The sequence below is a fragment of the Rana temporaria genome, chromosome 10 (assembly GCF_905171775.1).
Source record: "Rana temporaria chromosome 10, aRanTem1.1, whole genome shotgun sequence".
Taxonomy (NCBI): Eukaryota; Metazoa; Chordata; class Amphibia; order Anura; family Ranidae; genus Rana; species Rana temporaria.
Window position 1 is genome coordinate 12919007 of NC_053498.1, and position 13092 is coordinate 12932098.

The window sequence follows — 13092 nt, forward strand, 5'->3', positions numbered from 1 at the left end:
TATGGCGGACACATCGGACAATTTCGACACATTTTTGGGACCACTGTCATTTTCACAGCGAAAAGTGCTATAAAATGCGCTGATTACTGTGAAAATGACAATTGCAGTTTAGGAGTTAACCACTAGGGGGCGCTGTAGGGGTTAACTTTTGGTTTGCGCAAAAGTTATAGTGGCTACAAAATAGGGGATAGAATTCTGACATTTTTTTTATTATTTTTTACTAGTAATACGGCGAACTGCGAATTTTGTCAGGACTGCGATATTGCGGCTGACATATCGGACACTTTTGACACATTTTTGGGACCATTCACATTTATACTGCGATCAGTGCTATAAAAATGCACTAATTACTGTATAAATGTGACTGGCAGGGAAGGGGTTAACACTAGGGGGCGAGAAAGGGGTTCAATGTGTATCCTGGGTGTGTTCTGAGGCTCCATTCACACCTAGGCGTATATACCCCTGAAGCGCGTCGCCGCAGCAGCCCCTAATACGCTGGAGGGGTGATTTTACATTGCCCTCTATGGAGATGGTTCACATCTCAACGGCGAACGCCGAAACGCCGTACGCCTGAAGCTCAAAACAAGTCCCGGACCCTTTTTTTCAGGCGGCTTCGGCGTTCGGCATAGGAGATGTGGACCTGGGGGTTAGGCTGCATTCACAATCGCGGTGTTTTGTCGCCGCAAATCGCGATTAAGTACGCCAAGGTGTGAATGCAGCCTAACTGTGGGGGGAGGGGGTGACTGGGGGAGGTGACCGATGCTGTGTCCCTATGTACAAGGGACACAGCATCCGTCTCCTCTCCCTGACAGGACGTGGAGCTCTGTGTTTATACACAGAGCTCCACGTCCCTGCTCTGTCATTGCCGATCGCGGGTACCTCGCGACCGCCAGGCACGCGCATCGGCATCTCGGGGGCGTGCCGGTTGCGTGCGCGCCCACGAGTGGCCCGAGGACGTCAAAAGACGTCCTCCCGGATTTATTGAGCCACCTTGAGGCCGTCTTTTGACTAAGGCCCGGGGCTCAAGTAGTTAAAGGGGTGTGTCATGGGGGTGTGTCCTATGCCTACATATGTTTGCACAAGTAGGTGTCCCTCATTCCCATCTAAAAATGTTGGGAGTGGGTATGGAATGGTCCTGCAGCCTTCAGGGACCTATAAAGTGTCCCAGGAGGTTCTGGACAGGAAGGGGGATGCAACTTCCGTTCAGATGGCCTGGGTGATCCAAGCTGATGTGGGAATGGGTACATGTCAAAACTAGGTACCCGTTCTCCCCCTCAAGAAAGGTTTCCATTACTTGCAGAGGAGGTGGGAGCAATAGAAAAAGCAGAACTTCTGTTTTTAACCACTTCCATACCGGGGGGCACTTATACACCTTCCCGCCCAGACCAATTTTCAGCTTTCAGTGCTGTTGCACTTTGAATGACCGAAAATTTTGAAAAAAAAAAGTAATTTTTTTTGTTTCTGTTATAAAACAATGGCCCAGATTCAGGTACATTTGCGCTTTATTTGCGGAGGCACAGGGCAACGATTTTGCCCTGCGCCCCCGCAAATATTTTGCGCTGCCCTCGATTCACGGAGCAGTAGCTCCGTAAATTGCGAGGGCGCGCCGGCAAAATTGCCCGGCGTAAGCGCGCGCAATGTAAATGATCCCGCCGGGGGCGGGAATCATTTAAATTAGGCGCGCTCCCGCGCCGAGCGTAGAGCGCATGCTCCGTCGGGAAACTTTCCCGACGTGCATTGCGGCAAATGACGTTGCAAGGATGTCATTTGCTTCAAAGTGAACGTGAATGGCGTCCAGCGCCATTCACGATTCACTTACGCAAACTACGTAGATTTTAAATCTCGCGACGCGGGAACGTGGGTATCCTATAGCATTGGCTGCGCCTGCTATTAGGATGTGTAACCTTACGCGAAACCCGACGTACGCAAACTACGTAATTTGCGTACGCAGGGCTCGCGCAACGTTGTGAATCGGTGGTAGTATGCAATTTGCATACTATACACAGATCACAATGGGAGCGCCCCCTAGCGGCCAACGCAAGAATGCAGCCTAAAATCTGCGTGGCATAAGAGCCTTATGCCACGCAGATTTTAGGCTGCAGTCGGCGTAGCGATGTTCCTGAATCAGGAGCATTCGCTACGCCGGAGCAAGTAAGCAATTGCGCTGTGTAACCTATGGTTACACAGGCGCAATTGCTTCTTGAATCTGGCCCAGTGTAAAAAAGTAAGTTTTCTCCTTCACTGATGGGCACTGATGGTACTGCACTGACGGGCACTGATGGGCACCGATGAGGTGGCACTGATGTGGTGGCATTGATGGGCACTAATATGCGGCACTGATGGGTGGCACAGATGGGCACGGATAGGCTGCAGAGATGGGCACGGATAGGTGGCACGGATGGGCACGGATAGGCGGCACGGATGGGCATGGATAGGCGGCATGGATAGGCACGCTTAGGCGGCACAGATAGGCGGCATGGATGGGCATTGATAGGTGGCATGGATGGGCATAGATAGGCACTGATGGGCGGCATGTATGTGTTGTACTAATGGATGCCAATCAGTGCCAAACAATGCCTGCCAATCAGTGATGCCCATTGTGGGCACTGATTGGCATCCATTGCGGGCACTGATTAGCATCCATTATTTGTGTCATCCCTGGTGGTCTAGGGTGGCATACCTTTGTTTTACATCCCTAGTGGTCCAGTGGGCATCCTCGGGGGGGCTGTGCTGATAATCGATCAGCACAAACCCCCCCCCCCCTGTCAGCGGAGCAGCCGATCGGCTCTCCTCTACTCGCGTCTGACAGACGCGAGTGAGGAAAAGCCGATTACCGGCTTTTCCTGTTTACATCGTGATCAGCCGTGATTGGACACGGCTGATCACGTGGTAAAGGGTCTCCGTGAGAGGCTCTTTACCGAGATCGATGTTGCGGGGTGTCAGACTGACACCCTGCAACAACGATCACCGCGATGCGAGCCCCTGGGGGCGCGCATCGGCTCAATATCCTGAGGACGTCATATGACGTCCAGTCAGGATATTGCAACCACTTTGCCGACGTCAATATGTCATTGGCGGGTGGCAAGTGGTTAACTGAAGTTCTGCTATAATACAAATTGGGGGCCAGATCCACAAAAACCTGGCGTAACTTAAAAAATCCCATTTAAGTTACACTGCCTTAAAGTTTCTACCTAAGTGCCCGATCCACAAAGCACTTATCTAGAAATTTCAGGCTGTGTAACTAAAATTCCGCCGGCGCAAGGCGTTCCTATTCAAATGGGGCGAGTCCCATTTAAATGAGGCGCGCTCCCGCGCCGGCCGTACTGCGCATGCGCGAAGTTACGTTACGCCGAGTTTTGAGGATCGCGACGGCTTAAAAAAGTTGCGTCGGGAAAAAAAAAAAATGACAGCGGCATGCATTCCTGAGGGAGAACTCCATGCCAATTTTCAAAGAAAAAACCGGCATGGGTTCCCCCCCCAGGAGCATACCAGGCCCTTAGGTCTGGTATGGGTTGTAAGGAGACCCCCCCACGCCGAAAAATTGACGTAGGGGGTCCCCCTACAATCCATACCAGACCCGTATCCAAAGCACGCTACCCGGCCGGTCAGGATGGGAGTGGGGACGAGCGAGCACCCCCCCCCTCCTGAGCCGTGCCAGGCCGCATGCCCTCAACATGGGGGGGTTGGGTGCTCTGGGGCAGGGGGGCGCACTGCGGGCCCCCCCACCTCAGAGCACCCTGTCCCCATGTTGATGAGGACAGGACCTCTTCCCGACAACCCTTGCCATTGGTTGTCGGGGTCTGCGGGCGGGGGCTTATCGGAATCTGGGAGTCCCCTTTAATAAGGGGGCCCCCAGATACCGGCCCCCCACCCTAAGTGAATGGATATGGGGTACATCGTACCCCTATCCATTCACCTGTAGGCAAAAAGTTAGTTAGTAAACACACAACACAAGGCTTTTTAAAATATTTTATTATTCTGCTCCGGATGCCCCCCCTGTCTTCGTTATTAGCTCAATTAGCAGGGGGGGCTTCTTCCATCTTCTCCCCTCTTCCGCTGTTGACTCGGCGAACCCCGGTTCTTCTCCAGCTGTCCGGTGCCTTCTTCTTCAGCGCTGGCTGCCTGCTATCTTTGTGTGTTAGCTCGATTTCAAACAGGCAGCCGGCGCGGTCTTCTGTGACGTCAGGGTCTCCTCTTCTGTTCTTCTCCCCTCTTCCGATGTTGACTCGTCGCCTGTTGTCGCTGTAATGATGGAAGCGCGCCTTGCATCCCATTTATATAGGCATCACCGTCCCATCATGCTCCGGTAGGTACCCACGTGGTGGGTGCACGTGGGTAGGCACCCACCACGTGGGTACCTGCCGGAGCATGATGGGACGGTGATGCCTATATAATTGGGATGCAAGGCGCGCTTCCATCATTACAGCGACAACAGGCGACGAGGCAACATCGGAAGAGGGGAGAAGAACAGAAGAGAAGACCCTGACGTCACAGAAGACCGCGCTGGCTGCCTGTTTGAAATCGAGCTAACACACAAACATAGCAGGCAGCCAGCGCTGAAGAAGACGGCACCGGAGAGCTGCAGAAGAACCGGGGTTCGCCGAGTCAACAGCGGAAGAGGGGAGAAGATGGAAGAAGCCCCCCGGAGTCCGGAGAAGCCCCCCCCGGAGAGCGGAGAAGACCCCCGGAGAGCGGAAGAAGCCCCCCCTGCTAATTGAGCTAATAACGAAGACAGGGGGGGCATCCGGAGCAGAATAATAAAATATTTTAAAAAGCCTTGTGTTGTGTGTTTACTAACTAACTTTTTGCCTACAGGTGAATGGATAGGGGTACGATGTACCCCATATCCATTCACTTATGGTGGGGGGCCGGTATCTGGGGGCCCCCTTATTAAAGGGGACTCCCAGATTCCGATAAGCCCCCGCCCGCAGACCCCGACAACCAATGGCAAGGGTTGTCGGGAAGAGGTCCTGTCCTCATCAACATGGGGACAGGGTGCTCTGAGGTGGGGGGGCCCGCAGTGCGCCCCCTGCCCCAGAGCACCCAACCCCCCCATGTTGAGGGCATGCGGCCTGGCACGGCTCAGGAGGGGGGGGACGCTCGCTCGTCCCCACTCCCATCCTGACCGGCCGGGTAGCGTGCTTTGGATACGGGTCTGGTATGGATTGTAGGGGGACCCCCTACGTCAATTTTTCGGCGTGGGGGGGTCTCCTTACAACCCATACCAGACCTAAGGGCCTGGTATGCTCCTGGGGGGGAACCCATGCCGGTTTTGTCTTTACAAATTGCCGTGGAGTTCTGCCTCGGGAATGCATACCAAATGCCGTCGCTGGAATGGGCTTTTACATGGTGTGACTAGTTTACACTTTGTAGAACCAGCCCTAATTTTACACTTGCAAAATAACACTTACGGCGCAAAAAGGAAGCTGGAAAGCTTTGTGGATCGCCTTAAGTGCTAATTTGCATACTAGAAACGGCATTTCGACTCGAAATGCCCCCAGCGGCGGATGCGGTACTGCATCCTAAGATTCGGCAGTGTAATTCAATTACACATGCTGGATCTTCTGCCTAACTTTGGAAAAATCCTTTTGAGGATCGTTTCCAAAGTTACACACAGACTGAACAGCAGTTAAGTCGGCGTATCTCTTTTGAGGATCTGGCCCTGGGTTCCTCTAATCTTTCCTCATAGCTGAGCTCCTCCGTGCCTCTTATCAGTTTGGTTGCCCTTCTCTGCACTTTCTCCAGTTCCCTGATATCCTTTCTGAGAACTGGAGCCCAAAACTGAACTGCATATTCCAGATGAGGTCTTACTAATGATTTTATTAGTTCATATGTTGTGAAACCGGTTTTAGGTTCTACAGTAGAAGTGACTCCTGTGGCTCCAAAGCCACACGATCACTTCTACTATGTGTAAAGCCTCGTACACACGACCGAGGAACTCGACGGGCGAAACACATCATTTTCCTCGTCGAGTTCCTTGTTAGGCTGTTGAGGATCTTGACAAGGCAAGTTTCTCCATTCCCGTCGAGGAAAAAGAAGACATGCTCTCTTTTTGGCTCAACGGGATCCTCGACAGTTTCCTCGTCGAAAAATGTACACACGACCGGTTTCCTCGGCAAAAAAAAAATCCCAGCAAGTTTCTTGCTGGTTTTTGACGAGAAACTCGGTCGTGTGTACAAGGCCTAAATGGTGTGTCCCTGTATAATACGCAGGCCCGTCGCTACAGGACAGGCAAAACAAACAATTGCTTGGGGCCCCGAGTTGGCCTGGGGCCCCCAACTTCCCCTTCCCAGGATGTAGCCGAGCTCCTCTTCCTTCCACCTGGAGTCCTGTCAAACCGGCCGGGTACCGCGCTTGGTACAGAAGATTCAGTTTCCTGTTCCCGGCCAGACTGACAGGAAGTGCACTATCTGATAGGGGACTGGGGAAGAGGCAGGGGGAAGAGGAGCTCAGCCACGCTACAGCGGCAGCCTACAGGGAAGAAGGGGAGGTAAGAATAGAAAAAAAATTTAGTGTAGCGATAACGTAGGCTTTGCATGCGGGGGGGGGGTGCTTGGGGGCCCCCATTTTGCTTGGGGCCCCCAAATTCCTTCAAACGGCCCTGATAATACGTACACTTGATGTCCAGCCTTGACTCCCGTTGTAATGTGAATCCATTATGATGGATAATCGTACATTGAATATCCGTTCCATCGTCTTCAAGGGTAGGATTATAGACCAGTTCTGAGTTTTCTCTCCAGTATCCTCCTAACAGATCCTCCGACCTCCTGCGGATCTGGCCGGGTTTATTCCATGTTATGATAGGCGGGCTGGAGCCACACGTGTGATTTGCAGAGCATGCAACATTGGCAGGTCTTCCTACAGTCATATTTTCGGGAATTGTAATTGTTGGAAGTTGTGGAGAATCTGAAAAATTGGAGGTTTAAAAAAATAAAAAAAAGAGTTTATTTTGTTAGAAATATCTTATATCTGACACCCCTTAGTTGCTGTATATTTGGGTGCAACTACATAGCAAACCACATTTCCTGGTCATTTCATGGCATGAACACGGTGATGGGGTACAGGGCCGATCCTAGGGTCACAGACGCCCCCACATGGGCGTGGTCATCTTACCAACTCCTCCCCTTTACACATGTTTCTATGGCTACGACTCAAATACAGAGATTCTCCCCTAAGAAGTCTTCATTAGTGTCCCCCATCAGAGCCCCCCCAGCAGTTGCCCCCCATCAGAGCCCCCCCCACAGCAGGTGTCCCCATCAGAGCCCCCCACATCAGGTGTCCCCATAGATCAGTACTTGTCCAATAGATCCCTGTAGCTTGGGCGTGCTGGGAGCAGAAGCACATTACAGGGGGCGGGGCATACGTGGCATCTTTGGTTACTTGGATGGTGGCACTCGGAGAACATTTCTGGGAGTGATTGGCAGCAGCTCCGGCCAACCCAGAAGCCTCTCAACACACCGCCTATGGGAGAAGAGCCGACACACGCAGAGGGGGCGGGGCAGACAGTAGACTGCTCCATGCACACCGGACAGAATTAATTAGTGGAAACGTGTTCCAATAATAGGCTCCGCTGTGGTACCCAACCCGGATTCCGGGGACAGCGGGAGGTATGCGCTCTTGTCAGTTGCCAGCGGAGAGAGCAAGCGGGATGGGGAACTGCAGCACCCGCTACACACGCTCTGCCTCTGGACACAGACAAGGAGGAGGGAGGGGAGCACTTTAGAGCTTCGGCGCCCCCACCTCTGCGGTGCCTGGGTGCGGAGCACCCCGTGCACCCTGCCTAGGATCGGCCCTGATGGGGTATGTACATGGCCAAGTCCCATGAACATTTTTTTCCCACCCCGTTTATGTATCTCTGCAGTTCCTTTAGCATTGGGCAGAGGCGGCTCTTTAATAAGGCAAATAATGCGGTAGCCTAAAGCCTCACGCTTACAGGGGCCTCACGGCGGCCTAATTTGCCTGACGAAGGAAGGGGAGAGCCCACCATCTGGAAGAATGATGGCACTGCCTGCGGATGTGCGGCACCAATCTCCTCATGCAAGGACTTTACACTAAAAATGTAATACTTTTTCTCATTATGGGCGTGAATGAGGAAAGTTTTGCCTAAGGCCTCACAAAGCCTAGAGCCGCTTCTGGCTTTAGGGGACTCTGCAGATCTGTCAAAGTATGTGTGTCCCCTTACATCCCTTATGGGTAATCAGATACAATCTGACAGGAAGAATGAACAAACTACCACAGCGCTCCACAGTGCCATGGTAGTTCATTGAGAATGATAAGCCAACGGGCGCAAAGGTTCCCGGGCTTGTAGTTCATTCACACACAGAGCCCTGTGGGGGGAGCACCGCTGATTTTAAAAAGTGACAGCTAGTATAGGGAAACGGGTGGAACATGTTCCCTAAGGTAAACTTATCCTTTAAACAAAAGAAGAAGTTAGCGCCAAATCGGAGTTCCGGCGGTATCTCCTTGCAGGGGATAGCAAGAGATGTTATCAGGGCATTGATCATCAGTGCCTTGATTACAAAAGAGTGCCACGAGTGCCAGAAATCAGTGCCCATTAGAAATGCCAGTCAGTGCTGGCTTTCATTGCCACCTATCAGTGATGCCCATCAGTGCCGCTCATCGGTGCTGCCCATCAGTTCTGCCTATCAGTCCCCACCAGTGCCGCCTATCAATGCCTATCAGTGCCACCTCTCACCGCCCACCAGTGTCACCCATTAGTGCCGCATATCAGTGTTCATCAGTGCCACATATCACTGCCCATAAGTGCAGCATTTTAGTGCCTTGTCATCAGTGCCCATAAATGCCGCCTTATCAGTGCCCATCAGTGCAGCCTCACCAGTGCAGCCAGTCAGTGTCCATCAGTGCCGCCTCATCAGCAGAAAGAAAGAAAGAAAGAAAGAAAGAAAGAAAGAAAGAAAGAAAGAAAGAAAGAAAGAAAGAAAGAAAGAGAAAGATAGATACAAAGAAAGATAAAGATAGAAAGAAAGGAAGGTGGATAGATAGATAGATAGATAGATAGATAGATAGATAGATAGATAGATAGATAGATAGATAGATAGATAGATAGGAAGATAGATACAGATAGAAAGAAAGAAGGGAAGGAAGATAGATAGATAAAGATAGATAGATAATAGGGAGTGAAAAAGAAAGAAACGTGAAGAGAGAGAGAGAGAGAAAGAAGGGAATGAAGGGCATCCTTACATCAGTTTACAGTACTCACTCAGAGGCAGGAGGGACTGACTAGATGGATATCAGACTCCATCTTTCTTTTCTGTTTGGCTTTATCTTGAATATTCCCGCCCACATCCCTTAGGCAGCAGAACAGTGTCTGTCGGGGAGAGTGGGCGGGGCAGACACATGAGGAGAGGACGAGAGGAGGGGGGCGCTGTGTTGGTGACGGGGGGTGGGGGATCTCTGCTATCAGGTAAACTGGGCGTCCCCTCTCAGCCTGCAACCCCTTGTTACACCCCTGGGGAGATGTGACATGCGGCCCGCCGAGGGCCGTTCGCGGGCCGCAACCGGCCCGTGGGCCGCCGCGGCCCACCGGCATATGCCCGGTTTGCCCTTTGGCCAGTCCGGGCCTGGCCCGAGATGTCGGCACCTTAGCCGATTTTTGGTGCTGCCGCCGCCATCTTCACTACGGAAAACTGGCTGTGAAGTCTTTCGGCTTTAAAGGTGGTTCCTGGCAGAGGAAGGAGGAGGGGGGGGCGACCTTTCAAGGGACGGTGCCACGGAAGTGGGGACATGGACCTGTCAAAAAACAGGTCCCTGTCACCCGCTCCCCCCTAAAAGGGAAGAAGCAAATAAGTAAAGGTTCCACTTTTGGGTGGAACTCCGCTTTTAGCCCTTGTAACAGAGACCAGGCCCTGATTTCCGATTTTGGTGACAACTTATTACCAGTACAGAACATTTACGTAAATCTTTCTAGTGAGGACTTGCCACAAAGACCTTACACTAACGCTAACCCCCAGGGATGGACTGGCCATTGGGACTACAGGGAGTTTCCCGGTGGGCCGATGGCTCAGTGGGCCGGCTTCAGTGACAGCGGACTGCCGCTCCCTCCGCTCCTCTGTCTCTCCCCTCCCACAGCGCTCACCTCCTCTCCCTCCCCGCAGCGCTCACCTGGGGGGAACAGAGAAGCAGGGGGAGGACCAGAGGAGCAGGGGGGACGACAGAGGAGCATGGGGGAGGGGACAGACAGCTGACTCAACAGCTATGGCCTGGGAGTTCCTCACGTCTGCCTAATCTTGTCCCGTAAGGGGGGGGCACCAAACTGATTCTTTGCCCCGGGTGAAATAATGTCTAGCTTCCCCACTGGTACTGCCTGTAAGAGTACCAGTACCAGCCGTTCTACTCTAATAAAGAAGAACGGCTAGTGGCTAGTGAAGGGGGAGAGGGGGCTTGGGTGGCCGGGGGAGAGACCTGTCAAAGTGGGCCAGTCTGGATGAAGTCCATGGCCAAATTGTTGCCCCGGTCCAGCCCTGCTAACCCCTTCGGCATGCAATCCATTTTTTATATTTTCAGAAATACATTTTCTAAATAAAAAAATAAAGTCTACCTGTAACACCCAACCAAACGATCTGAAGGCCTTGTGAGAATGCATTATCCTGTGGCCTCTCAGCTAGTCCTGGATAGTAACTTGTCCTATCTTCTTTCCTCACCGGGTCTATCCTTAGCGTACAGCTGTTTTTCCCGGGTACCAATGAGGTTCGCTTCTGATATTGCTTTTCCACCAATGAGTTTGCTCTGCTGTCAAAAACATGCATGTAATCCAAGTGAAGGCGATACCAAGCAACACTGGCAGCTCCCATATCCTTAGGCGGGGGGTATGTGCAGGGGATCTCCACGCAGGAGCCCACCAAAGCATTAATTGTGCTGGGAAATTTCCAATCCTTGCCAAAAAATATTGATAGAGAGCCTGGAAAATAGAACCAATACATACATGTCCATTACCAGCTATAGGAAGCTACAGTATTACGTCGGTGTGATGAGCACTTAATTTGAAGGGCAAGAAATGTTCTAACGTACAGTGGAACCTCGGATTAGGAGCATAATCCGATCCAGGAGAATGCTGCTCGTAATCCTGTTTTTTTTTAAACGCGTTTGAAAAATTGCTGCGCAAATACCGTGCGAAAAAAAAAAAAAAAAACATACATAATGTAATGTGTAATTTGCGAGCAAAAAAAAATTATGATTTTTACATGTAGAATTGGCTTGCCTAGTCACATAAACTCCTACCTTGAAATAGGACAATGAAGACACTCCCTTTGAAAACCCACATTCTCTGTGCTGCTTGTTGAGAGCTGTATTCACAATCATGAAAATAGAAAAATCTGTAAAAAGATAGAAAATGGAAAAAAATAAAATAAAAGTAAATAAATATATATATATATACCCTCTATATTAAATCTTTTTGATCTCTGCTTTAGAAACACAGAGGGATCCTGGGCCAGATTCACATAGAATCGCGGCGGCGTAACGTATCGTATATACGTTACACCGCCGCAAGTTTTCATCGCAAGTGCCTGATTCACCAAGCACTTGCGTGAAAACTTACGCCTCCGGCGTAAGCCCGCGTAATTCAAAGGGGCGTGTGCCATTTAAATTACTGCGCATGCTCCGTTTTGAAATTCCCGCCGTGCTTTGCGCGAAGTGACGTCGTTTTTTCGAACGGCGACGTGCGTAGCATACTTTCGTATTCCCGGACGTCTTACGCAAGAATTTTTTTTTTTAAATTCGACGCGGGAACGACGGCCATACTTTAACATGGGCTGTGTAAAGTTAGGGCAGGTAAAACGACAACTAACTTTGCAACGGGAAACTAGACTAGCAACGACGTAACGAACACGAAAAACCGCCGTGGATCGCCGTAAAAAAAACTAATTTGCATACCCGACGCTGGAATACATCGCGAACTCCCCCCAGCGGCGGCCGCGGTACTGCATCCTAAGATCCAACGGTGTAAGACAATTGCACGTGTCGGATCTTAGGGCTATCTATGCGTAACTGATTCTATGAATCAGTCGCATAGATACTCTGAGAGATACGACGGCGTATCAGAGAAACGCCGTCGTATCTCTTCTGTGAATCTGGCCCATTGTTCCCAATATAAAAAGATAGTGCTCCATCGAGTTTGCTCTTTTTTGAATTTTGGGGATGTTTTTGCTTGTTTTATATTACCTTTTTATGTGATTATAGATCTAGGTTTGTCCAAAGCAAGTTTAAAGTGGCTCTAAAGCCAAAAGATGTTTAACCTTAACACATTCCCTGCATTAAGGTTCAAAGCATTTTAAAGCTTGCTGCCTCCCCCACCTCCCTACCTACTGACCTGGGTCCTCAAGCGATCCAGTGAGGTGCCCGGCTGGATCTCCTCTCGCCTTCTCTTCCTCTTCACACATGGACTCAAACAGCAGCAGCAATCAAATGCTGAGGGCGGGGTCAAGCCGCGCTGTGTGTGTCTATATAGCACGGCTCCATAGACACACACAGCCCCACTTCCCCCCACTGCCTGGCCACCCTCGTCGCTCATGTTGCTGTCATTCGAAATAAGCAGCCCCTAAATCCATTTTTCTCTATAGTTCTGGCCAAACTCTACCCCCAATAGTGTAGACCCAAGGATTAAGTCTTAGCTTGTAGTCAACTGTGTATCCACTGAACCACCCAATGATAAAGTCTTAGCTTGTAGTCAACTGTGTATCCACTGAACCACCCAAGGATAAAGTCTTAGCTTGTAGTCAACTGTGTATCCACTGAACCACCCAAGAATTAAGTCTTAGCTTGTAGTCAACTGTGTATCCACTGAACCACCCAAGGATTTAGTCTTAGCTTGTAGTCAACTGTGTATCCACTGAACCACCCAAGGATTAAGTCGTAGCTTGTAGTCAACTTTGTATCCACTGAACCACCCAAGGATTAAGTCGTAGCTTGTAGTCAACTGTGTATCCACTGAACCACCCAAGGATTAAGTGTTAGCTTGTAGTCAACTTTGTATCCACTGAAACACCCAAGGATTAAGTCTTAGCTTGTAGTCAACTGTGTATCCACTGAACCACCCAATGATTAAGTCTTAGCTTGTAGTCAACTGTGTATCCA

The 13092-nt window shown here is 50.7% G+C and overlaps 1 protein-coding gene across 1 annotated transcript in view; it reads right to left on the reverse strand.

Annotated features, from left to right (window-relative positions):
- The window catches only part of LOC120916160 (sialoadhesin-like), a 40715-nt gene extending 28317 nt beyond the window's left edge, over nucleotides 1-12398 (reverse strand). The window contains exons 1-4 of the mRNA XM_040326981.1: nucleotides 12329-12398; nucleotides 11202-11333; nucleotides 10559-10918; nucleotides 6616-6906 (exon numbers count right to left, since the gene is read on the reverse strand). Coding sequence (XP_040182915.1) covers nucleotides 6616-6906; nucleotides 10559-10918; nucleotides 11202-11333; nucleotides 12329-12398 — 853 coding nt within the window. The remainder of the gene's footprint in view (nucleotides 1-6615; nucleotides 6907-10558; nucleotides 10919-11201; nucleotides 11334-12328) is intronic.
- Nucleotides 12399-13092: the final 694 nt, after the last annotated feature.